Genomic DNA, 25,531 nt, shown 5'->3' with positions numbered 1-25,531 from the left:
ATCCTCCTTTCCTTTTGCTGTTGTTTTCAGTACCGATGCATCGACATCTCAGCCGCCGGCTTCACAGACGTCTGGCTCCAGTCAGCCGAAACGTCCAGTAACAGCAACAGCAGTGGTAGTAACACCACAGGAGGTATGACTCAACGTGACTTGCAAGGAAATCCGGGTGGGCCCGTAATTCACTTTGCTTAATCTTTCTGTTTGTAATACAAAAGGTAGCTGTCCTTTTCTTTAAGAAAAAAAGAGCTTTCATTCCAGCATTGGGAGGTAGCCAAAAATGCTGGAGAAACAGCGGGTGAGGTAGCATCTATGGAGCGAAGGAATAGGTGACGTTTCGGGTCGAGACCCTTCTTCAGACCTCCTCTCTCACTGCCCCCTCTTTAACAACCTCCACTCTCACTGCCCCCGCCCTCTGTGATTCCCCCTTCCCTCAAACTCTACGACCACATCTTAACCCAGAAAAAAACCCTATTCCTTCACTCCATAGATTCTGCCCTCACCCGCTGAGTTTCTCCAGCATTTTTGCCTGCCTTCGTTTTTTCCATCATCTGCAGTTCTTTCTTAAACTAAATTGGTTGAACGAGTGGACTGGAGGTGTAGATGATGGTCATGCTTGCTAACAACACGTAGATCACAGGAGTCTGCTAAATAGGCGTTGCATGCCATTTGGAAACACGCCAAGAACTGATCAATGCCAAACTAACAGGGCAGTTGAGGACAATTATAAGAGCGAGGTTTGTGGCTGAACATAGTCATTTTTAAACAGCGCGTGAATGCAGTACACAAACTGTTGTCCTGCCTAATGCAGCAAATGCATCATTTCCGGAAGCCTGCTGCTGCGTGCGGTGCTGCAGGGTCATCGCGATGGGTGATATGTGGACACGATTATTTGCCAGCCAGGCCTGCCACAAGGCACAAAGCAGAGAATCACTTGTGCACCCACTTTAGTTTGGTTCAGAGATACAGCATGGGCACAGGCTAGTCGACCCACTGATCTCTGCCTTTCTCACCCACTCCCCACATACAGGGGGCAATCTAGAGAGGTCAAACTTGTAAGTTCAGAGATAAAGCATGGAAACGGGGCCTTCGGCCCACCAAGTCCACACCGTCCATACACGTTCTACGTTATCCCACTTTCTCATCCGCTCTATATACATAAGGGGCAATGTTCAGCGGGGCAATCTGACCTTTCTGTCCTGGGCCTCCTCCATTGTCAGTGAGGCCCAGCGCAAATTGGAGGAACAGCACCTCATATTTCGCTCAGACCCAGTCTGAAGAAGGGGCTCGACCCGAAACATCACCTATACCTTCGCTCCATCGATGCAGCCTCACCCACCGAGTTTCTCCAGCATTTTTGTCTACCTCATATTTTGCTTGGGTAGTTTACACCCCAGCGGTATGAACATTGTCTTCTCTAACTTCAGATAGCCCTTGGTTTCTCTCTCCATCCCCCCCTCCTTCCCAGTTCTCCCAGTCTTACTGTCTTCGACTACATCCTATCTTCGCACCGCCCCCTCCCGACATCAATCTGACGAATGGTCTCGACCCGAAACTTCGCCCATTCCTTCTCTCCAGAGATGGTGCCTCACCCGCTGAGTTACTCCAGCATTTTGTGTCGACCTACATACCCGCACGACTTTGGGACATGGGAGGAAACCCACATGGTCACATGGAGAACGTGCAAACTCCACGCAGAAAGCACCAGAGGCCAGGATCAAACCCGGGTCTGTGGCGCTGCGAGGCAGCAGTACTAACAGATGCACCATGGTGTCAGCTAATTGGGGAACATTGTACCCAAGCGTATTGAGGAGGAACCGATAGCAAGTTCAGCCAATAGACAATAGGTGCAGGAGTAGGCCATTTCGTCCCTTCGAGCCAGCACCACCATTCACTGTGATCATGGCTGATCATCCACAATCAGTACCCCATTCCTGCCTTCTCCCCATATCCCTTAACTCCACTATCTTTAAGAGCTTTATCTAATTCTCTCTTGAAAGTATCCAGAGAATCGGCCTCCACTGCCTTCCAAGGCAGAGAATTCAACAGATTCACAACTCTCTGGGTGAAAACGTTTTTCCTCATCTCCATTCTAAATGGCCAACCCCTTATTCTTAAACTGTGGCCCCTAGTTCTGGACTTCCCCAACATCGGGAACATGTTTCCTGCCTCTAGCGTGTCCAAACCCTTAATAATCATATGTTTCAAAAAGATAACCTCTCATCCTTCTAAATTCCAGTGTATACAAGCCCAGTCGCACCATTCTTTCCACATATGACAGTCCCGCCATCCCGGGAATTAACCTAGAGAACTTACGCTGCACTCCCTCAATAGCAAGAATGTCCTTCCTCAAATTTGGAGACCAAAAGTGCACACAATACTCCAGGTGTGGTCTCACTAGGGCTCTGTACAACTGCAGAAGGACCTCTTTGCTCCTATACTCAACTCCTCTTGTTATGAAGGCCAACATGCTATTCGCTTTCTTCACTGCCTGCTGTACCTGCATGCTTACTTTCAGTGAATGATGTACAAGGACATCCAAGTAGCAAGGGACTGGCAAGTAACACATTTGAAATACCTTGAGTCATTTCAAAGCTGCTGCTGCTGGCCGTGCGTTGCCGTTTGTTGGAGCCGACGGGCTCCTCGTTCTCCTTCCCCTCCGACACCTCCTCCTTCTCCTGCTCACACTTCTGCCGCTTCTCCGACGCCCCGAACTTCTCGTCGAGGCGCTTCAACTTCTCCGCGCAGGCGGCCCGCCGCTCCTCCTGCATGCGCCGCTCCTCCTCCTCGCGCCGCTTGCGCGCCCGCTCCACCGCGGCAGAGATCTCTGTGGACGACTGCTTGCGCCGCTGACGCCAGGCCTCGTCCTCGTCTTCACCCACGGGCGCCTTTTGGCTTGCTAGGGCCGGGTTGCCTTTATCCTGGGGGACCGCAGCCTGCTGTGGGGGGGGAGGAAAGAGCGGGAGGGGGGGAAGCTCCGGTTAAAACTCTCATGTCAGGAGGCAGAGGTTCACAGACAGAGATAGGTCTCTCATGGACTATTGCAGGACCATATAACAGTGACCACCCTCAATAGATAGCGCAATAAAACTCCAACTTAATGCAGATGGATAACGGGCCTGTCCCAATTACGCGACCTTGACTGCCGGCACCTGTCATAGGTCGCCAAAAAATTCAACATGCTGAAATTTCAGCGGCGACCAGAAAGACGCCACAACTCTTTGGAGACCTCTCACGACCATAGGAGACCTCTCACGGCCATACAGGCTGTATGGTCATGAGAGGTCACCCGGGACAGGTCGCCAGTATGGTCGTGAGAGGACTCCTATGGTCGTGAGAGGTCACCCAGGACAGGTCGCCAGTGGTCGCCTGTATGGTCGTGAGAGGACTCCTATGGTCGTGAGAGGTCACCCACCACATGTCGTCAGGGGTCGCCTGTATGGCCATGAGAGGTCTCCAAAGAGCCGTAGTGTCTTTCTGGTCGCCGCTGAATTTAACATCACGGGTGCCAGCAGTCGCCGGTAAAGGTCGCGTAAGTGGGACAGGCCCTTTATACGGCAAGTCTTAGCGGAAGAGATGCACAACGAAAGAATCAGACAAGGGCTTAGCCAGCAAAGGGGAAGGATGTATAAAAGACCCTGATCTACTCTGGACATATGAACGCAGAAAGATTGCATAAGGCAGCCCGACCAGTTCAGGTCCTCATGATACTGGGCTAGACAGTTTTAACTTTTTTTTTTAAAGAAAGTCAGAATCTTTCTACCCCCCCCACACCCCCAGGATGAAAATATCAAATACTAGAGGGCACAACTTTATGGCGAGGGGGGTGATGCACCGGGCAAGTTTTTGTTTAATAACCACATAGGCAGGTGAATGCCTGGACCACTCAGTCAGTGGTGGTGGTCGAGGCAGATATTATGGCAGCATTAAAAATATTTTTTGGATTACGTACAGGCAAATAAGAGTTAGCCTTGGCATCATGTTTGGCACAGACATTGTGAGCCGAAGGGTCTGTTCTTGTGCTAGACCAGCGTTTCTCAACCGGGGTTCTCCGAAACGCGAGGGTTCCACGAGAGGTCGCAACGGGTTCCGAGAGGAATAGTGATAAATAGGCTAATCCTTTGTAAATGCATTTTTGTGTTTAATTTCATATTCGCAATTTTATTACACATGTACCTCATATTTAGCGACATCTGTTTAGCGACGTCATATTTAGCGACGTCTATACGGCGCCAGTGTGAAACGGCCTTTAGTGGTCAGTGGACAGGAGCTGGATGTGACAGATTCGTGTATCATCAAGTGACTCACTCGAGTACAGACGCACGCACGGTCTCCATCAGTCCTGTCTGTGCTTCCTGCCTTGCAGGTACAGTCCCTCATTCACCCACGTTATTTAGTAATTTTTACCTATCATTTAGAGATGCTATATGAATTTTTTAAATGCAAGTCCGTTTATGTATATTTTGTGTTCGTGTATCAAGTTTATTTATGTATGTTTTTGTTAGTTTATGAAAAGTTTGTGTGTTGTTTTCTTTTTCTCTCCCTCTTCCGCTAGTTCTTCTGTTTGCCTTTATTTGCTTCCGTTTTCAACAAGCAGTTTGATTTCAGTTATTTTTAATAACTTTTAATAATTATTAATAAACTTGAGGAAAAACATACGTTATTTTTTGCTCAAACCAGTCATCGGAAAAATATATTGTGTTTGCCTTACGAACTTTAAGTTTATGAAAGCGAAAGAAAGAGATTAATAAAGATATATAATAATTTTTATGTAGGGGTTCCCTGAGACATGAAAATCACTTCAAGGGTTCTGCAAGGGTAAGAAGGTTGAGAAGCATGACTGTTCTGTTCTAAGACAAAGAACTGGAGAGCAGCTAAATAAAAAAAAAAGACAATTGCAGTGGCGCACTAAAGATTTCTCCATCTTGGGAACCACTCTTGCTCAAGGGGTGGAGAAAGTGGACACGACACACCGCACCAAACAAAAAAAACATTGAAAGGAAAAAGAAAAGGATTGAGGGCTACGGACGATTGATGTCAGGGAAGGAAACACAAAAGGGAGATGAGAATTGAGTCGGAAAGGTGGAGAGACTTATTTTGAAACTTTTACTTCACTTTGAAAGAAATCTTATCCATCAGCCGCTGTTGGATTAGCAGCACCGTCCTGGGGCTGTGCAGGTTCTGACCGGTTGAAGGGGAAGTCCAAAATCGCAGCCCCCACCATATTATCTCCTGTCGTCTTCAAAAGAAGCCTCTGCCACACACCTAGTGCTTTAACTTCAGGCTGCCTCACAGATCAAGTGTCAGGTCTCTTACAAAGGAATACTGCCTCAAAAGAGACCGCAAAAAAACCCATAAAACTAGTGCACGCTAGTGGATTTCCCAGGAAGATTGCCTCCCAGCGCTCATTCACAAAACTCTCAGGAATGTCCCTGAAACCTCAGCAGTTTCTTTCATGTTACCAGACTCTGGACTCATCCCTCTCCTCCAGATCAAAAGTCGAAAGATTGTTTCAAAGCTGGTTTTAACTTAAAAAACCTGCAACACACCTTAGTGAAGCTTGAACTAAAAGTCAGTCTAGTGTCTTAACCTACAGCTGGCCCTACAAACCTGGTGTACGCTCGGGTAAGCCTGCCTGGAGATGCGGTATGGCCCTGGAGCAACCTGATGCTCGTGGGGCGAGACCATGCCTGATCCTGTTCTTCGACCCTAAAAAGACACATTAGTTACTGAGTTTTAATACGTTAGGATAGTTTGCTCCAACCACGTGGTAGGCATTGGTGCGAGGGGAAGGAGAAAGATTTAAAACGCCACTAGCTTCCTTCCTTCAACGCCAGAAGTCATTAGCGCAAAAACAAAATAAGTAGTAAAGACTTGTCCCACCCCAGTCAATAGGTGCAGGAGTATAGTTAACCCATAGTTAAATTGCCAAATAATTATTTTAATTCGAAGCATGCAAGCATTGCTGGCCAGGTTGGGATTTATAGCCAGCTCGGAATTGGCTATGAGTGGCTTTCCATAACATGGAAGAGCCATGCAGTCAACTTTGGACTTGGATGAGATCCGGATAGGCCCTGGGTTTGCGTTGGTTTAGTTTTATATCCCGACAGTTTTTAGCAAACGAGGAATATAAACTTGACAGCCTGTGGTTTTCAATTTGCTCGTCCGATGCATCATTTCACCTGGCAGATATCAATGTGGTCACCTGGCACTATATCAGTCCACTCATCACATCCAGCACAGAAACCTGCTTGGTAAAGGGTCTGAAGGTAGGCACAAAATGCTGCACCTTAGGTTGAGCAGGCTGGGTCTCTATTCCTTGGAGCACTGGAGGTTGAGAGGTAATCCTATATAGGTGTACAAGATCATGAGAGGAATAGATCGGGTAGGCCCAGAGTCCCATGCCCAGAGTAGGAGAATAGAGAACCACAGGACATAGGTTCAAGGTGAAGGGAGAGGAGAGATTTAATAGGAACCCGAGGGGTAACTTTTTCACACAGAGGTGGGTGTATGGAACAAGCTGCCAGAGGAGGTAGTTGAGGCTGGGTCTATCCCAATGTTTAAAAAACATTTAGATAGCACACAGATAGGACAGGTTGAGTGATATGGGCCAAACGCAGGCAGGTGGAACTAGTGTGTGGTTGACATGGGCAGGTTGTGCCCCAAGGTCCCTGTTCAACGCTGTAAGACTCTATAAATCAGCGGGTCAGGCAGCATCTCTGAGCAAAATGGATAGGCGATGATTTGGGTTGCAACACTTCTTCAGACCGAAAGACAAAGGTGGCAAAGAGAGACAATAGCCATTAAACAATAGGTGCAGGAGGCCGTTCGGCCCTTCGAGCCAGCACCGCCATTCAATGTGATCATGGCTGATCATCCACAATCAGTACCCCGTTCCTGCCTTCTCCCCTGACTCCGCTATCTTTAAGAGCCCTATCTAGCTCTCTCTTGAAAATATCCAGAGAACTGTCTTCCACTGCCCTCTGAGGCAGAGAATTCCACAGACTCACAACTAAATGGCTTACCCCTTATTCTTAAACTGTGGCCCCTGGTTCTGGACTCCCCCAACATCGGGGACACGTTTCCTGCCTCTAGCGTGTCCAAACCCTTAATAATCTTATTTGTTTCAACAAGGTCCCCTCTCATCCTTCTAAACTCCAGAGTGTACAACCCCGGCCGCTCCATTCTCTCAGCGTATGACAGCCCTGCCATCCCGAGAATTCTTTGGTGAAGCCAACTCTTGGTAAAGTAATCAGGAAAGTGATTCACAATGTGGCAGGCAACTAATTCGACAACGAATAGTACAGAGATTAAAGTTAGTTTGTGGTTTACAAGACACTTACCATGCCCCTAAAAGACTCCCTTCCTCCCGCTAACAACCACCCCTCCCCCCCACGGCTACACTCACAGCTGCAGCTATAGAGCATCCTTCATTATTTTACCTGTTGCAACACTCCCTTACCAAGTATGCAGTGCCTGGATACTTGCCAGCAGTAATTCCATCCACAGACTATGCCACAGGAAAGATTTGTCATAAATACCCTCACATCTTACTAAACATCTACCACAAGAATCCTAACGTCCCAACTTAATTCCATTGTGCCCATACGACAAGAGGCAAAAAAAAAAGATAGCTTTAAAACACATCGGCAACATCAAAGTTTATCCCTACGGCAATGCACATTGACTGTGGTCCCACTGATTAAATCTGATGAGCGCACTGGTTTCATGGCTCATGTTACAATCGCACACCAGGGTTAGGAACACACACACACCCCCGAGCTGCGGGGAGAGTTCGAGCAGGCTGGGACTCTATTCCTTGAAGCGCAGGAGGATGAGGGGGCGATCCTATAGAGGTGTGTAAAATCACAAGCGCAGAGCTGCCAAGTTTTGTCAGAGCATTTCAGTTTTCTAGTACCTGAAAATCAGTATTTTGCTGAGGAAAACAGTATTTTTAGGCAGTGCCATTTTGCTGAATTTTTTTTTTCCTTTTTAAATGTGCAGTCAGACCCATGTAAGAGTACAAGGATGCATAACTTTGCTACCAATTGACATGTCGTCTATGCACCTTACTTGACAGTGCATTCATTGCCATCTCTTTGTATACTGCTGTTTGAACGGCTACTTCCTACTTTTAGCACCAGATGATGATGTAGAAGCCATTTTGGAAGCCTCCCTCTCCCTCCTCTTTCCCTCCCTCTCCCTCTCCCTCCTCCCTTTTTTCTCCCTCCCTCTCTCCTCCTCTCTCTCCCTCCTTCCCTCCCCGAACAGTCTGTGACCCATAGCGCTGTGGCCATGGTGCTATGTGTAAAGCCCATAGCGCTCCAGCTGGTAGTGCTATATTTAGAACCCATAGAGCTGTAGCCGACAGCTCTTTGTTTAAATTCCCACGCACTAAACTGACAGCGCTGTTTAAACCTGGAGCGGGACAGGCAGATTAAAGCGTACAAAAATAATCATCCAGTTCTTGAAATTTAAAATACTAATAGAATTAATCTGCTATAATGTTTAGAGTTACAGTATGACTTTTTATATCCTTGCATTTTTTAAGCAGCAAGATGAAACAGGAAGTCGGGCCGTTTAAAAAAAAATCATATTTTACAAAGCAAATCCGTACATCAGTATTCTGATCGCATTTCCATACAAAATAAGGAAAATCCATACTACTTGGCAGCTCTGCAAGAGGAATAGATCAGGTAAACGCACAGATTCGCTTGCCCAGAGAAGGGGAATCTAGAAGTAGAGGACCTAGTTGAGGGGGAAAGCATTTGATCGGAACCTGAGACATAATTTTAATTTTTTATATATTTTTTGTTTACACCTGGTGGTGGGTGTATGGAACGAGCCACTGGAGGAGGTAGTTGAGGCTGGGACTATCACAGCAATGTTTAGGAAACATTTAGACAGGTACATGGATAGAACGTATTTAGAGGGATATGGGATGAATTCAGGCAGGTGGGACATGTTGGTTGGTGTGGACAGGTTGGGCCAAAGGGCCTGTTTCCATGCCCTATGACAAACACACACACACACACACTGTTAATTCTCTGGTCCGTACCTGGTATTCTGCAGCAGGCCCCCAGTTGCCGGGGACTCTGCCTGGCCCGAGCTCAGTTGCAGCAGGAGCTGGACCCTCACCCCGAGCTGCCTTGACATTCGAGTGCTCATCCGAGGGGGTCTCCTTCCTGTGCTCAGAGTTGCGCAGCTCTTGCCGTTCAGGCCGACTCAACTGGCCGCTCCTTCACAGAACAAGATGATCATTTTCAGCATCCGCCCCCGACAATGTTATACCTACGCACCATAACTGCAGTGCCACATAAGCTTTTCAAAATCAGACGCCACACAACACCAGAAAAAGATAGTAGACAAAAATGCTGGATGTATTTTGTAGTTTCAGACTTGGTCTGGAACTGGACCTAGAATCCAGATGAGGTGATGACCCTAACCTGACCTGACGTTCACCAAAGCAATGGAGGAAAAAAGCTGCCAGCATTTTACATACCTACACATCGTATTTGATAGAGGTTAAAATGGCCCTCCAGCTATTTTAAAAGCATCAAACAAATTAGTGTTTAAGAAGGAACTGCAGATGCTGGAAAAGTCAAAGGTAGACAAAAATGCTGGAGAAACTCAGTGGGTGAGGCAGCATCTATGGAGCGAAGGAATAGGCGACGTTTCGGGTCGAGACCCTTCTTCAGAATAAATCAATGTAATTTTTTGATTAGCCATTTTCTCTGCATGTGCAGAGACACATTCTTATTTTCATCCATGTTTACAGGCACTACTAAAGGCACACCCCAATCGGCAAAGCAAGAAACTGCTTGCTACATATTTAACATCAGCAATTCTAAAAAAAAGTGCCAGTTTTCAGGACATCACAAAGAGCAGAATTAGAACACATGTGAGCATAGCTACTCCTGTGAGGACTGAAACTTGATTCACCAACAAAGAACAACCGAACTTTCGGTTTCGACCCGAAACGTTGCCCATTTCCTTTGCTTCATAGATGCTGCCTCACCCGCTGAGTTTCTCCAGCATTTTTGCCTACCTTCGATTATCCATCATCTGCAGTTCCTTCTTAACCAGAAAATGTTGCGCTGGAAACAATGATGCTAAATTGCTGGAATATACATTTTTGAGAGAAGAGAGATTTGTACTGACAGCATAACCACCTAAAGAATTGAATGGCTGGAGAATGAAGAACCAGAAAACAAAACTCCATGGCGATGCACAAAGCAGATGACTTTGGAGAACCATTACTGCAGAAACAAAGGTTTGCAGATGGAGGTTTATACCAAAGATGGGCACAAAGAGCTGGCGTAACTCAGCGGGTCAGGCAGCATCTCTGGAGAACATGGAGAGGCAAACTTTTTGGGTCGGGATCCTTCTTCAGACTGAAGGCGAGACCATTGGGGGTACTTTCAAGAGTCAAGTGTTTATTTGACATGTGCACTCTATGCGATGGGAGCAATTAAATTCTTACTTGCTTCTGCTTTACAGGCACATTCGAACAAAAACAAATTAAATAAATACACCATAAATTATCAGTTATTCGAAGCAAACGTGACCATGACAGTGCAAGAACCAAAGTGCAAAGGGCAACCATTGTAGTGTGAAGTCTATAGAGCAGCGTTTCTCAACCAGGGTTATGCGAGAGGTTGCTAGGGGTTCCGAGAGAATGTGATAATACGAGCCCAAACGTGGACCCGTTGGGTCCCAATAGACAATAGGTGCAGGAGTAGGCCATTCGGCCCTTCGAGCCAGCACCGCCATTCAATGTGATCATGGCTGATCATCCACAATCAGTACCCCGTTTCTGCCTTCTCCCCATATCCCCTGATACCACTATCTTTAAGAGTCTTATCTAGCTCTCTCTTGAAAGTATCTGAGGCAGAGAATTCCACAGACTCCCAACTCTCTGTGTGAAAGTGTTTCCTCATCTCCGTTCTAAATGATAGATCAACATGAAAAAGATGTGTAAGAAAGAACTTCAGATGCTGCTTTAATTCGGAGGTAGGCACAAAATACTGGAGTAAAGGGCCTGTCCCACTTTCACCACCTAATTCACAACCTCTGCCGAGTTTGCCCTTGACTCTTACTCGCAAGCATGGTCGTCACGAGGTCGTAGCAGGCCGTGATGCTAGTCGTAGATACTCGTGGCATCAAGTCGGTCGAGGCGTTTTTTCTAGCATGATGAAAAATGTCCACGAATAAAAAAGGGTGTGAATTAGGTCGTGAAAGTGGGACAGGCCCTTAATGCAGCGGGTCAGGCAGCATCTCTGGAGAGAAGGAATGGCCGACGTTTTGGGTTGGGACCCTTCTTCAGACTGAAGGCCAGATCATCAGTCTGAAGAAGGGTCTCGACATGAAACGTCACCCATTCCTTCTCTCCAGAGACGCTGCCCTGCCTGACCCGCTGAGTTACTCCAGCACTTTGTGTCTAACATGAAAAAGACATTGCTCTAGATTCAATGTTTTGTTAATACATATACTCTTTATAATGGATACCTACCAATTTTCAGGTTTTCCCTTTTCAGCATCATCATCGTCTTCGTCATCGCTGAATTTTAACTTTTCAGTGTAGTCTATTTCCTCGTGTGCTCCTGTGGAAGTAAAGGTACAGGGTACATAAGCAATGCTCCTGGCCCCAATACCCAGCTGCTCAACTCTGGTCCAGTTCAATAGACAAGCCATGCTATAGATAGTAAACTATAGATAGCAAACAGAGGAAGAATAAACCAGTCATCTGGAATATCATGTGCATGAAGGAACTGCAGATGCTGGTTGAAACCAAAGATGGACACAAAATGCTGGAGTAACTCAGCGGAACAGGAAGCATCTCTGGAGAGAAGGAATGGGTGACGTTTTGTGTCCGAAACATCACCAATTCCTTCTCTCCAGAGATACTGCCTGGCCTGCTGAGTTACTCCAGTATTTTGTGTCTATCTTGAATATGATACTACCATAAGCAATTTAGGAACTTCTTTAACAGACAGACTTCTCTAATGGCTCACATCAATTCTACGCTAATTTAGAGATTTTGCTTTATTATTGTCGTGTGTATCGAGGCACAGGGGAAAGCTTTGTTTTGCATGCTACTCAATCAGACAATAGACCAAAGTAGGCCATATCGGCCCTTCAAGCCAGCACCACCATTCACTGTGAGCATGGCTGATCATCCACATTCAGTACCCCGTTCCTGCCTTCTCCCCATATCCCTTGACTCAGCTATCTTTAAGAGCTTTATCTGTCTCTTGAAAGCATCCATAGAATTGGCCTCCACCGCCCTCTGAGGCAGAGAATTCCACAGATTCACAACTTTATGGGTGAAAAGGTTTTTTCTCATCTCTGGTCTAAATGGCCTACCCCTTATTCTTAAACTGTGGCCACTGGTTCTGGACTCCCCCAACATCGGAAACATGTTTCCTGCCTCTAGCATGTCCAATCCCTTAATAATCTTATATGTTTCAATAAGATCCCCTCTCACCCTTCTAAACTCCAGAGTATACAAGCCCAGCCGCTCCATTCTCTCAGCATATGACAGTCCCGCCATCCCGGGAATTAACCTTGTAAACCTACGCTGCACTCCCTCAATAGCAAGAATGTCCTTCCTCAAATTAGGGGGCCAAAACTGCACAGAATACTCCAGGTGTGGTCTCGCTAGGGCCATGAACAACTGCAGAAGGACCTCTTTGCTCCTACACTCAACTCCTCTTGTTAGGAAGGCCAACATGCCATTCATTTTCTTCACTGCCTGCTGTACCTGCATGCTTACTTTCCGTGTCTGATGAAGAAGGACACCCAGATATCATTGTACTCCCCCTTTAATGGCGGTGCTGGCTCGAAGGGCCAAATGGCCTACTCCTGCACCTGTTGTCGATAACATTTCTAGTACCATGAGGTATCAAAGTTACTGCTCTCAAGTTATGCCAACTTCTGATGAGCTTAACCTTTAGCCCAGCCTGCTTTGTGTTGATATAGGAAATTGAACCATTCATCTAGTTTCCCCAAGTCAAATTTGATAATGTAGATTATTAAAATGATACACCTTCAAATCCATAAAGCTGCAACCTTCATTTTTAAACTCATTGATGGGAATAAAGATATAAGAACGCATAATGGCGTTCGGGACGACAGATGGCACAATGGGCTAAGTGTTCGGCTGGCAACCGGAAGGTAGCCGGTTCGAATCCCGCTTGGAGTGCATACTGTCGTTGTGTCCTTGGGCAAGACACTTAACCCACCTTTGCCTGTGTGTGAATGTGTGTGAGTGATTAGTGGTGGTCGGAGGGGCCGTAGGCGCAGATTGGCAGCCACGCTTCCGTCAGTCTGCCCCAGGGCAGCTGTGGCTACAGAAGTAGCTTACCACCACCGAGTGTGACTGAGGAGTGAATGAATAATGCGATGTAAAGCGCCTTGAGTATTAGAAAGGCGCTATATAAATCCCATCCATTATTATTATTATTATTTTTAAGAAAAATTGTGACAACAAAAGTAGGTTGGACCATGCTGTTGAAGCGCTGAAGATGGAGGTCAAGAGAAAGGAAGCATAAGAACAGTTAAATAGACAGCAGAATAAGTGTTAAAATGCACATTTTCTTTTAATTCGAAGATTAATTAGAAGGATTTTATGGTTTAACACTGACTCTGACAAGTTCACAATAAGAAGCTAGACAATGTCTGTGTCATGGAAGGGGTATGTGACCTGGAATTCCAATTAGTAGAGGAGACCAAAATATTCAGCAGAAAGCAGTTACAGTGGCTTGTCTTCCAGTCCTCAGGAGGTTTACCTGCCCAGCCATCATCAGTCTCATTTTCAAGCTCATCAAACTCTTTCAAGTCGTCCTGTTTGAGGATGGAGGGTCGCTTTACTGCTTCAGTCATCCGCGTGGGATGCTGTGGTAATCGAGGTGCTGGAACACGAGGAAACCTGCGGAGAAAACAGAAGGGCATTTTATAGACCAGCTGACCACTCGGCAAAAAACGGGACGCGCCCGTACCGCTGCATTGCCCCAGCATTTTGTGCGGAAAAGGCTGCAGGAAGTTGTGACCACTGCCCAGTCCATCATCGGCTCTGACCTCCCCAACATCGAGGGGATCTATCGCAGTCGCTGCCTCAAAAAGGCTGGCAGTATCATCAAGGACCCACACCATCCTGGACACGCACTCATCTCCCCGCTGCCATCAGGTAGAAAGCATAGGAGCCTGAAATCCGCAACATCCAGGTTCAGGAACAGCTTCTTCCCCACAGCCATCAGGCTATTAAACTCGCCAGTTTCTCCAGCATTTTTGTCTACCTTCGATTTTCCAGCATCTGCAGTTCATTCTTAAACAAAACTCTGAACTATAACAGCCTATTGCACTTTGTTTATTTATGTATATATATGGTCTATGCTATATAGACACACTGAACTGTTCTGTATTTATGCTTACAATATTCTGTTGTGCTGAAGCAGAGCAAGAATTTCATTGTCCTATCTGGGACACATGACAATAACTCTCATGACTTGACTTGTGTCCATCTTCGGTGTAAACCACCATCTGCAGCTCAGTCTGAAGAAGGGTCTCGACCCGAAACGTCACCCAGAGATGCTGCCTGTCCCGCTGAGTTACTCCAGCATTTTGTGTCTATCTTCAGTGTAAACCAGCATCTGCAGTGCTTGCCTCCTCACTAGTTAAAATGTGATGCTTTCAGGATTTGCCCTGTACACCTTTTAGTTTCCCCCCTTCATTTTGCATGCACAGGAACACCAAGATCTGGTCCCCAAGAAACACAAATTGGTCCTTTTCTCAAGTAATGAAGGTTTACAAATAGTGCGATTAATATCAAGTGGAAATGTGGCGCAGCGGTAGAGTTGCTGCCTTACAGCGAATGCAGCGCCGGAGACCTGGGTTTCATCCCGACTACGGGTGCTGTCTGCAAGGAGTTTGCACGTTCTCCCCGTGACCTGCATGGCCCCCCCCCCCCCCACCCGAGATCTTCGGTTACCTTCCACACGCCATAGACATACAGGTATGTGGGTTAATTGGCTTGGTTAATGTAAAAAAATGTCCCTGGTTGGTAATAGGATAGTGTTAATGTGCGGGGATCGCCGGTCAGCGCGGACCCGGTGGGCCGAAAGGGGCTGCATCTCTAAACTAAAGGATTACTAAGTAATAGAGCATCGTTGTATAAGTGGCAGAAACAATGAACTACAATCGCTGGTTAGTACACAAGGGGACACAGAGTGCGGGAGCAACTCAGGTCAGGCGGCATCTCTGGAGAACATGGAAAAGTGATGTTTCAGGATGAGCCCATTCTGGTAAGACCACATCTGGAGTATTGTGTACAGTTTTGGTCTCCTAATTTGTGCAATGACATCCTTGTGATTGAGGCAGTGCAGCGTAGGTTCACGAGATTGATCCCTGGGATGGCGGGACTGTCATATGAGGAAAGATTGAAAAGATTAGGCTTGTATTCACTGGAGTTCAGAAGGATGAGGGGGGGATCTTATAGAAACATATAAAATTATAAAAGGACTGGACAAGCTACATGCAGGAAAAAATGTTCCCAATGTTGGACGAGTCCAGAACCAGGGGCCACAGTCTTAGAATAAAGGGGAGGCCATTTAAGCCTGAGGTGAGAAAAAACTTTTTCACCCAGAGAGTTGTGAATTTGTGGAATTCCCTGCCACAGAGGGCAGTGGAGGCAAAAATCACTGGATGGATTTAAGAGAGAGTTAGATAGAGCTCTAGGGGCTAGTGGAGTCAAGGGATATGGGGAGAAGGCAGGCACGGGTTATTGATTGGGAGACGATCAGCCATGATCACAATGAATAGCGGTGCTGGCTCGAAGGGCAGAATGGTCTCCTCCTGCACCTATTTCGTATGTTTCTATGTTTCAGACTTGGTCTGGAACTGGACCTAGAATCCAGATGAGGTGATGACCCAAACCTGACGTTCACCAAAGCAATGGAGGAAAAAAGCTGCCAGCATTTTACATACCTACACATCATATTTGATAGAGAGGTTAAAATGGCCCTCCAGCTATTTTAAAAGCATCAAATAAATTAGTGTTTAAGAAGGAACTGCAGATGCTGGAAAAGTCGAAGGTAGACAAAAATGCTGGAGAAACTCAGTGGGTGAGGCAGCATCTATGGAGCGAAGGAATAGGCGACGTTTTGGGTCGAGACCCTTCTTCAGAATAAATTATTGTAATTTTTTGATTAGCCATTTTCTCTGCATGTGCAGAGACACACACATTTTTCTTTTCATCCATGTTTATAGGCACTAGTAAAGGCACACCCCAATCGGCAAAGCAAGAAACTGCTTGCTACATATTTAACATCAGCAATTCTAAAAAAAAGTGCCAGTTTTCAGGACATCACAAAGAGCAGAATTAGAACACATGTGAGCATAGCTACTCCTATGAGGACTGAAACTTGATTCACCAACAAAGAACAACTCCAATCCCAAGACCATTTTGCGTTGAGATTAAGGTCCTGCATTTTCAACCCCATGGATGCGGGTTCGATCCTGACTACAGATGCTGTCTGCACGGAGATTATACATTCTCCCTGTGACTGAGTGGGAGAGATACAGTGTGGAAACAGGCCCTTCGGCCCAACTCGCCCACACCGGCCAACAATGTCCCAGCTACCCTTGTCCCATTTGCCTGCGCTTGGTCCATAACCCTCCAAACCTGTCCTATCCATGTACCTGGCCAACTATTTCTTAAACGATGGGATAGTCCCAGCCTCAACTACCTCCTCCTCTGGCAGCTTGTTCCTTACACCCACCACCCTCTGTGTGGAAAAGTTACCCCTCTGATTCCTATTAAATCTTTTCCCCTTCACCTTGAAGCTATGATCTCTAGGTGCTCTGGTTTCCTCCCACACTCCAAAGGGGTTGTAGGCTAATTGGCTTTGGTAAATATTGCAAATTGTTCCTAGCGTGTAGGATAGTGCTAGTGTATGGGGATAGAACTGATCAGCGCAGACTCGGTGGGCCGAAGGGCCTGTTCCCGCGCTGTATCTTTAAACTAAACTAGCTGCAGGACACAGGATGGGAATGAAACCATTATGTTCTGGCTCAAATACCACTGAGACATGGCTAGAACCAAACTTTGAATTCCCAATGACCTCTATATTGGGGGCCGCAGATCGTTTTTGAAAGTGGGGGGGGGGGGGGGGCTGAGCGATCACTGATCACCCGCCTCAAGGAGGGGGGTGGGGAGGGTGGCACAATTATTATTTTTTGTTATTGCTCAACCTCCAAAAACTGGGGGATAATACAGGCCGTCCCCAACTCAAAAAGTGGGGGATATATCCTCCATCCCCTCCCCCTACCTCTCACTTCCTCTCGGAGCTGACTCTCTCTCTCTCTCACACACTCATTCCCTCTCGGGGCCGACTGACTCTCTCTCTCGGGGCCCACCCTCCCTCGGGACCCTCCCTCCATTCCACTCGCCAGCTAATCACAGCGCTTCGTTCACTGCCCCATATGTCGACTGTGAACCGCGCTGTGGTTGGCCGCGGAGGGGAGGGAGGGTTTTGAGGAGGGGCGCAGTCGGCTTTAGCCGCGGCTGGGCGTGGTTTTGCCGCTCTCACTGAGCGCTTGTTCTGAGATTCTGGATGTCGGAGATCCTCCTCAGAAGAGAAAAACACGCCTGCGGGCCGGATAATTTCGGGTTATGAAGCATGTCTCGCCAAAAAAGCGGAGGGGCTGCAGACCTCCCCCCCCCCCCCAGTTCCGTGGTTCCTGTATTGCACTATAACAAGATAGCATAACCAGAGAGAACCTACTTGCTGGCGTCGGGTGATGGGTATCTGTATTGTCCCTGTGGTCCGTAAGGTGTCGGAAACGGTAAACCACAATATGGAGGATACATCTGGAAAAAAAGAGCAAAGGACTAGGATCAAAAGAAGCTTCCAATTACTATCGGGACTGTCATATGCTGAGAGAATGGAGCGGCTGGGCTTGTATACTCTGGAAGGATGAGAGGTGATCTCATTGAAACATATAAGATTGTTAAGGGTTTGGACACGCTAGAGGCAGGAAACATGTTCCCGATGTTGGGGGAGTCCAGAACCAGGGGACACACACAGTTTAAGAATATGGGGTCAGCCATTTAGAACGGAGATGAGGAAACACTTTTTCCACACAGAGTGTTGTGAGTCTGTGGCATTCTCTGCCTCAGAGGGCGGTGGAGGCCGGTTCTCTGGATACTTTCAAGAGAGAGCTAGATAGAGCTCTTAGAGATAGCGGAGTCAGGGGATATGGGGAGAAGGCAGTACTGTTTGGGGATGATCAGCCATGATCACATTGAATGTCGGTGCTGGCTCGAACCTCTTGTCTATTACTAGATTTTTTTTAAAGAGCCCTCAAGCTAGATAAAAGGTAAGAGCCCTCAAGCTAGATAAAAGGTAACCAGTGTCCTGGCAGTACTTCAAAAGAAAATAATTTGTTTTTGTATGGTCTAGTCATGTTTCAGACATTCAGAACTGCATCAGATCCAGTCGATGTAAAACAATTAGTGATGTGCAATTCAACAGGACAAACATTTTGTCAACAAAATTAATAATATACCAGTTAATAGAATTGATCCAAGACAGAAATTGGATTACAAATCCTACACCTGCCCTATGAATCCCCCATTACACAGCCTCTTTCCCAAGGTAACTCCATCAGAGTTGTTTACAAAGGCAAAGAGATGCAATTCCCAGAGCCAGTGTGGAATCGATAGTGTTCAGGCCTTCAGGTCAAACTGTACCGACCTGGATCAAACCAACAGACAGCTAGTTCAAAGCTGGAAGGGCAGTCACCTGGGTTAGCACTTATTTTCACTTGACTTTGTTGAAATGTTGATTTTGGTCACAGATGAAATGGGTCACTGGATTTTCATAACGCCTTTGCTTCAGTTGTGTTATATTTAGGCTCGTGCACAAAGAATGGTTATCAAATGCTATACCCTTGGGTATGGACGACTGCTTTTTGTGAATGAGATATTTTCGAAGTTTGAAATCCTTACCATTCCAGTCAAAACTAAAATGCTTAACTTTCCCCAAATCATCCTTTCCATTCCAGTCAAAACTAAAATGCTTAACTTTCCCCAAATCTATCCTCTCCACACTCTACAGGTCCATAAATGCATGATGTTTGTGCAAAATCATGAGGGGAATGTAACAGGCATGTGCACGGTCTTTTGCCCAGAGAAGGGGAAATTGAGAACCAGGGGGCATAGGTTTAAGGTGTGGAGGAGGGGGGTGGGGGGGGGGAGAAGAGATTTAATAGAAACCCGAGGGGTAACGTTAAAAAAATCTTATTTGCACAAAGTGTGGTGAGTGTATGGAACGAGCAGCCAGAGGAGGTAGTTGAGGCAGGTACTGTCGCAATGTTTAAGAAACAGTGGTGCAGTCACAGTGGCGCAGCGGTAGAGTTGCTGCCTTAAGGGCCTGTCCCACTAACGCGACTTTTCAGCGACTGTCTTTGACCTTAAACAATAAAGGAATCAAATTCAAATTCAAAATTCAAATTCAAGTTCGAGGGCACTCGCCTGAAAAACCTCGAGCTGGATCGACCGTCATCGGTGAAACCGCGAGTTGGATCGACCATCGGCACACATACACATGCACACCGCAAAGGCGGAGGCCAGGGAAAGCGGGGGAGCGCTGTCTGAAATTCACACCCGTGATGAACAGGAAGGTAAAAGACGGCTGGCACAGTACAGTAAGTCCTTTAGAGATCGCAGGAAGGGGGGAGAGAGAAGAGGAGAGGGGGTGGAGAAGGGGGAAGAAGAAGTGGAGGCTGTATGGTCGTGAGAGGTCTCCTAGGGTCATGAGAGTTCAACCGCGACATGTCGCCAGGGGTCGCCTGTATGGTCGTGAGAGGTCTCCTATGTTCGTGAGAGATCTCCAAACAGTTGCAGCGTCTTTCTGGTCGCCGCTGAATTTTCAACGTTGAAAATTTCGGCGACCTATGACGGGTGCCGGCAATCGCCTGTAAATGTCGCGTAAGTGGGACAGGCCTTTTATCTCAAGTTGCTAAATCACAGGTGATAACTCTCACAAAGTACCCGTTTTACATGATAAAACTGTTGAATAAACCCATTGCAATAATTAAAAAAAGAAATTCCCTTTCCCTTAAGTTGAACAATTTTCTTACAATTGCTATTTTCTTCCCTATATCTACTCCATCTTAAGATACTCACGGAAAACATCAATCAAGCCAATTTCCCACCAGCTCTTTGCCCAAGCACACTTTCATCACATTTAACTGAATACAGTATGAGAGTGAACGGCAGGGTGGCGCAGCGGGTAGAGCTGCTGCCTTACAGCACCAAAGCCAGAGCCCCGGGTTCGATCCTGATTATGGGTGCTCGTCTGTACGGAGTTTGCACGTTCAACCCATGACCTGCGTGGGCTGTCTCCGGAATAGAGTCATAGCGTCAGTGTGATACAGTGTGGAAACAGGCCCTTTGGCCCAACTCGTCCAACAATGTCCCAGCTGCCCGAGTCCCACTTGCCTGTGCTTGGTCCATATCCCTCCAAATCTGTCCTATCCAAGTACATGTCGAAATGTTTCTTAAACTATGGGATAGTCCCAGCCTCAACTACCTCCTCTGGCAGCTTGTTCCATACACCCACCACCCTCTGAGTGAAAATGTTACCCCTCGGATTCCTATTCAATCTTTTTCCCCTCACCTTGAACCCGTGTCCTCTGGTCCTCGATTCCCCCACTCTGGGCAAGAGACTCTGTGCATCTACCCGATCTATTCCTCTCATGATTTTGGATACCTCTATAAGATCTCCCCTCATCCTCCTGCGCTCCATGGAATAGAGACCCAGCCAACTGAACCTCTCCCAAAAGCTCACACCCTCTAGTCCCGGCAACATCCTGGTAAATCTTTTCTGAACCCTTTCAAGCTTGACAATATCTTTCCTATAACACGGTGCCCAGAACTGAACACAATATTCTAAATGTGGTCTCACCAACGTCTTATACAACTGCAACATGACCTCCCAACTTCTACACTCTATATCTGACTGCAAGGCCAATGTGCCAAAAGCCTTTTTGACCACTGGTCAAAAAATAGAGGATCTTCGGTTTCCTCCCACACTCCAAAGACGTAGAGGCTTGGTATAATTGTAAATTGTTACGTGTGTGTGTGTAGGATAGTGTTAATGTATGGGAATCGCTGGTCGGTGCGGACTCAGTGGGTGGACGGGCCGATTTCAGTGCTGCGTCTTTAAACTAATCAAGATATCTACTTGACTTCAGAGCACCTTCCAGCTGTCACTGGATGGCAACATCATGTGAATGACTAGAACACTGGAGTCAGATTACTGATCTAAGTGTGAATGTTCGACTGCCCGACAGAGCCAGAGCCAGTGCTGGAGATCAGACTATTTGTTATACCACACACTCATTGATCCACCAAGTTAAGTGCACCTTGGCTGTAAGGAATTCGCCTGTGGGGCAGTTAGCGGACAGTTTGCTTCATCAGATCACATGTAATCAGATATTATTTTCATTCATAACGACAGGGCTGTGGAGTCGATACCCAAAACACCCGACTCTAACTTCGTGATTTCTTGTGTATCCGACTCCTAGATATAATAATTCTAAATCTGCTATGACATTGCACAAGTTGGCATTTCATAAAGACCATCAGTCTACCTTTTAAACCCATGTCCTTAACGTTTTGAGTCTAATGGTCGTAGCTATGCTATTGTGGCTTTTTTGTTGTTTATTCTTGGAAAAAAAACATAATTCATCATGCTAAAAGAAAAAAATTACAGAAAGGCCTATGACAAAATTATAATTCCATTGAATTATAAAAATTATAATAGCATTACTCCAAAATGTATTAAACTAAGGCCACAGGTAGGAGCTAAATGGCAAAATTATGACAAAAAAAATTCTCAAGTGCAATAGAAATTAAAAGTAAATGCACAGGAGTTAAGTTTGCTACAAAAGTACATACCTAAAATTTATTGGAGAAACTCAGCAGGTGAGGCAGCATCTATGGAGCCATAGATGCTGCCTCACCTGCTGAGGTTCTCCAGCATTTTTGTCTCCCTTCGATATTCCAGCATCTGCAGTTCCTTTTTAAACACACCTAAAATGTATTAATAACGTGCTCAGGAACAGAACTGCTTCTGCCAGATCCTCCTTCATTGAAGCCCTTAAATCAGATTTAACTATTTTCAGTGTGGAGAACAGTCTCTCCACGCTGACCTGAGTGGGTGGTGTGACTGTAACTATCACCTAGAGTATTGTGTGCAGTTTTGGTCCCCTAATTTGAGGAAGGACATTCTTGCTGTTGAGGGAGTGCAGCGTAGGTTTGCAAGGTTAATTCCCGGGATGGCGGGACTGTCATATGTTGACAGAATGGAGCGGCTGGGCTTGTACACTCTGGAGTTCAGAAGGAAGAGAGGGGATCTTATTGAGACATTTAAGATTGTTAAGGGTTTGGACACGCTAGAGGCAGGAAACATGTTCCCGATGTCGGGGGAGTCCAGAACCAAGGGCCACAGTTTAAGAATAAGGGGTAAGCCATTTAGAACGGAGACGAGGAAACACTTTTTCCTCACAGAGAGTTGTGAGTCTGTGGAATTCTCTGCCTCAGAGGGCAGTGGAGGCCGGTTCTCTGGATACTTTCAAGAGAGAGCTAGTTAGGGCTCTTAAAGATAGCGGAGTCAGGGGATATGGGGAGAAGGCAGGAACGGGCTACTGATTGGGGATGATCAGCCATGATCACATTGAATGGCGGTGCTGGCTCGAAGGGCCGAATCGCCTACTCCTGCACCTATTGCCTATTGTCTAAAATCCAAAGTGGGATTTTTTTCCGATTTACGTTGTCTCTGAAATTTATGTTGAGGTCGGAGTTGGAGTCGGAGTCGGGACTTTTTTTACCAACTCCAGTAGCACCAAAGTTGCTCGGACTCTGACTCGACAACTCCACAGCCCTGTAGAACTATAACTCTAATGAGGAAGATTTCCTCCTGCTCCCGTTACCCGTCAATCGTCGTCTGTTCAAAGTTCTTGGTTACTTACAAAAGCCGGCATCATCCCCCTGTATGGTGGAGGGTAGGGCTGGGGAACTGCCTGCTGGGGCACGCCGCTCCCTGATCTAGGTGGTTGTTCGGCCATCCTCGCAGGCACTTTCGGGTCGGCTGAGGATGCTATAGAGCTTGCTGCTTCTTCTGGGCTTAGCTCTTTGGTTTCCCCCTCGATCAAAGAGACACCCGGAGCACCCAAGTTCCGCCCACCACCCTCCCTCCAGCTGGTCACATCTGCAAGGAAGAAGTGAAAAGTCAAGATGCTGCAGCAACGTACACAAATCAGGCAGTCACGGTGGTACAGGGTAGGGTTGCTGGCCTACAGAGAATGCAGCGCGGAGACCCGGGTTCCATCCTGACTACGGGTACTGTCTGTACGTTCTCCATGTGATCTGTGTGAGTTTTCTCCGAGATCTACCACACTCCAAAGACGTGCGTACAGCAGGGGTCGGCAACCTTGTTCTCCATCGGACGCGTGTCTGTGAGCGGATGGCGGGCCACATCTATCACATGTACACATGGATCCTGCCCCGGATGGCAGGCATCACATCACGTGTTCACAGAAGGTAGACGAAAATTGCTGGAGAAACTCAGCGGGTGAGGCAGCCTCATGCAATCTTTGCAGGTCTCACCCGCTGAGTTTCTCCAGCATTTTTGTGTATCTTCGATTTTTCCAGCATCTGCAGCTCTTTCTTAAACGTGTTCACAGAAGGTGTGCGGCCGTGCCGGCGGCTTTGCGCAGGATGTGATACAGCCAGCACCTGGCTGCTGCTCGGGGTGCCCAGTGGGCCGGATGGTTACGGGTGGGGGAAAAAAAACCGCCTGCGGGCCGGATGATTTCGGGTTACGGGCCCCATTCGGCCCTGGGGCCGTAGGTTGCCGACGCCTGACGTACTGGTTTGTAGGTTAATTGGATTGGTAAATGTATAATAAAATTGTCCCTAGTGGGTGTAGGATAGTGTTAATGTGCGGGGATCGTTGGTTAGTGCGGACCCGGTGGACCGAAGGGCCTGTTCCCGCGCTGTATCTCTAAAACTAAAATGGGCATCACCGGTAGCTTCAAATCAATGTACCAATTGTGTTGCAGTGCCTGTAAATAAAGTCTTATATCCATTGAGCGGAAATTGTCAAGAGTGTTTAATTGTCATATTGACAGAGCAATGGGATTCTTAAACCCCTGTCCCACGGTACGAGTTCATTCCAAGAGTTCTCCCCGAATTTGCCCCGATTCAAACTCGGAGATTTACGATAATGGCCACTCGTCGGTACTCTGGGCTCTCGTGGACATTTTTCAACATGTAACACCTATATTTAAAAAAGGAAGTAAACAGAAAGCGGGTAACTATAGACCGGTTAGTCTAACATCGGTGGTGGGTAAAATGTTAGAGACAATTATTAAAGAAACACTAACGGGGCACTTGGATAAACATGACTTCATCGGACAGAACCAGCATGGTTTTGTGAAGGGGAAGTCCTGTTTAACGAATTTGCTCGAATTCTTTGAGGAAGTAACAACCCGGGTGGATAAAGGGGAACCGGTGGATGTGGTATACTTGGACTTCCAAAAGGCTTTTGACAAGGTGCCACATAAGAGACTATTGCTAAAAATAAAAAATTATGGAATTGGGGGTAATATATTAGCATGGGTAGAGGATTGGCTAACAAATAGGAAGCAGAGAGTGGGGATAAATGGTTCATACTCGGGATGGCAACCGGTAACTAGCGGGGTTCCGCAAGGGTCGGTGCTGGGACCCCAGTTGTTCACAATTTATATAAATGATTTGGAGGAGGGAACCAAGTGTAATATATCAAAATTTGCGGACGATACAAAAATGGGAGGAAAAGTAGGGGATGAGGAGGATAGGAAGAGTCTGCAAAAGGATATAGATAAGCTAGGTGAGTGGGCAACAACTTGGCAGATGAAGTTTAATACTAATAAATGTGAAGTCATTCACTTTGGGAAAAAAAATGATAGGGCAAGTTATTTTCTAAATGAGGAGGAGCTGCGTTGTAATGCAACGCAAAGGGATCTAGGGGTATTAGTACATGAATCACTAAAAGTTAGTATGCAGGTGCAGCAAGCAATCAGGAAGGCCAATGGAGTTTTGGCCTTTATTGCTAGGGGGATTGAGTATAAAAACACAGAGGTCTTGCTGCAGCTGTACACAGTATTAGTGAGACCACATTTGGAATACTGTGTACAGTTCTGGGGTCCATACTTAAGAAAGGATGTACTAGCCCTGGAGGCAGTGCAGCGAAGGTTTACAAGATTAATTCCTGCAATGAGGGGATTGACATATGAGGAAAGGTTAAGTAGGCTGGAACTCTACTCTTTGGAGTTTAGAAGAATGAGAGGCGATCTCATTGAAACATATAAGATCGTGAGGGGCCTTGATCGGGTGGATGCACCGAGGATGTTCCCAATGATCGGGGAAACTAGAACTAGGGGACATAGTTGCAGAATAAGGGGGGGCTCTTTTAAAACTGAGATG

At 46.7% G+C, this 25,531-nt stretch overlaps 1 protein-coding gene across 10 annotated transcripts in view; it reads right to left on the bottom strand.

The window, feature by feature from the left end:
* The window catches only part of prrc2a (proline rich coiled-coil 2A), a 140,796-nt gene that overhangs the window by 69,293 nt on the left and 45,972 nt on the right, over positions 1-25,531 (bottom strand). For 9 of the 10 annotated variants that reach the window (XM_033016254.1, XM_033016253.1, XM_033016257.1 and 6 more), the window contains exons 7-12: positions 23,035-23,273; positions 17,781-17,866; positions 13,788-13,927; positions 11,510-11,600; positions 9,056-9,236; positions 2,576-2,936 (exon numbers count right to left, since the gene is read on the bottom strand). In XM_033016254.1, coding sequence (XP_032872145.1) covers positions 2,576-2,936; positions 9,056-9,236; positions 11,510-11,600; positions 13,788-13,927; positions 17,781-17,866; positions 23,035-23,273 — 1,098 coding nt within the window. The remainder of the gene's footprint in view (positions 1-2,575; positions 2,937-9,055; positions 9,237-11,509; positions 11,601-13,787; positions 13,928-17,780; positions 17,867-23,034; positions 23,274-25,531) is intronic. The other variant, XM_033016255.1, reaches the window with a different exon arrangement.

The sequence above is a fragment of the Amblyraja radiata genome, unplaced genomic scaffold, assembly GCF_010909765.2.
Source record: "Amblyraja radiata isolate CabotCenter1 unplaced genomic scaffold, sAmbRad1.1.pri S36, whole genome shotgun sequence".
NCBI classification, from domain to species: Eukaryota; Metazoa; Chordata; class Chondrichthyes; order Rajiformes; family Rajidae; genus Amblyraja; species Amblyraja radiata.
Note: the sequence above shows the minus strand (reverse complement) of the source record. Positions and strands in the feature narration are given on the sequence as shown.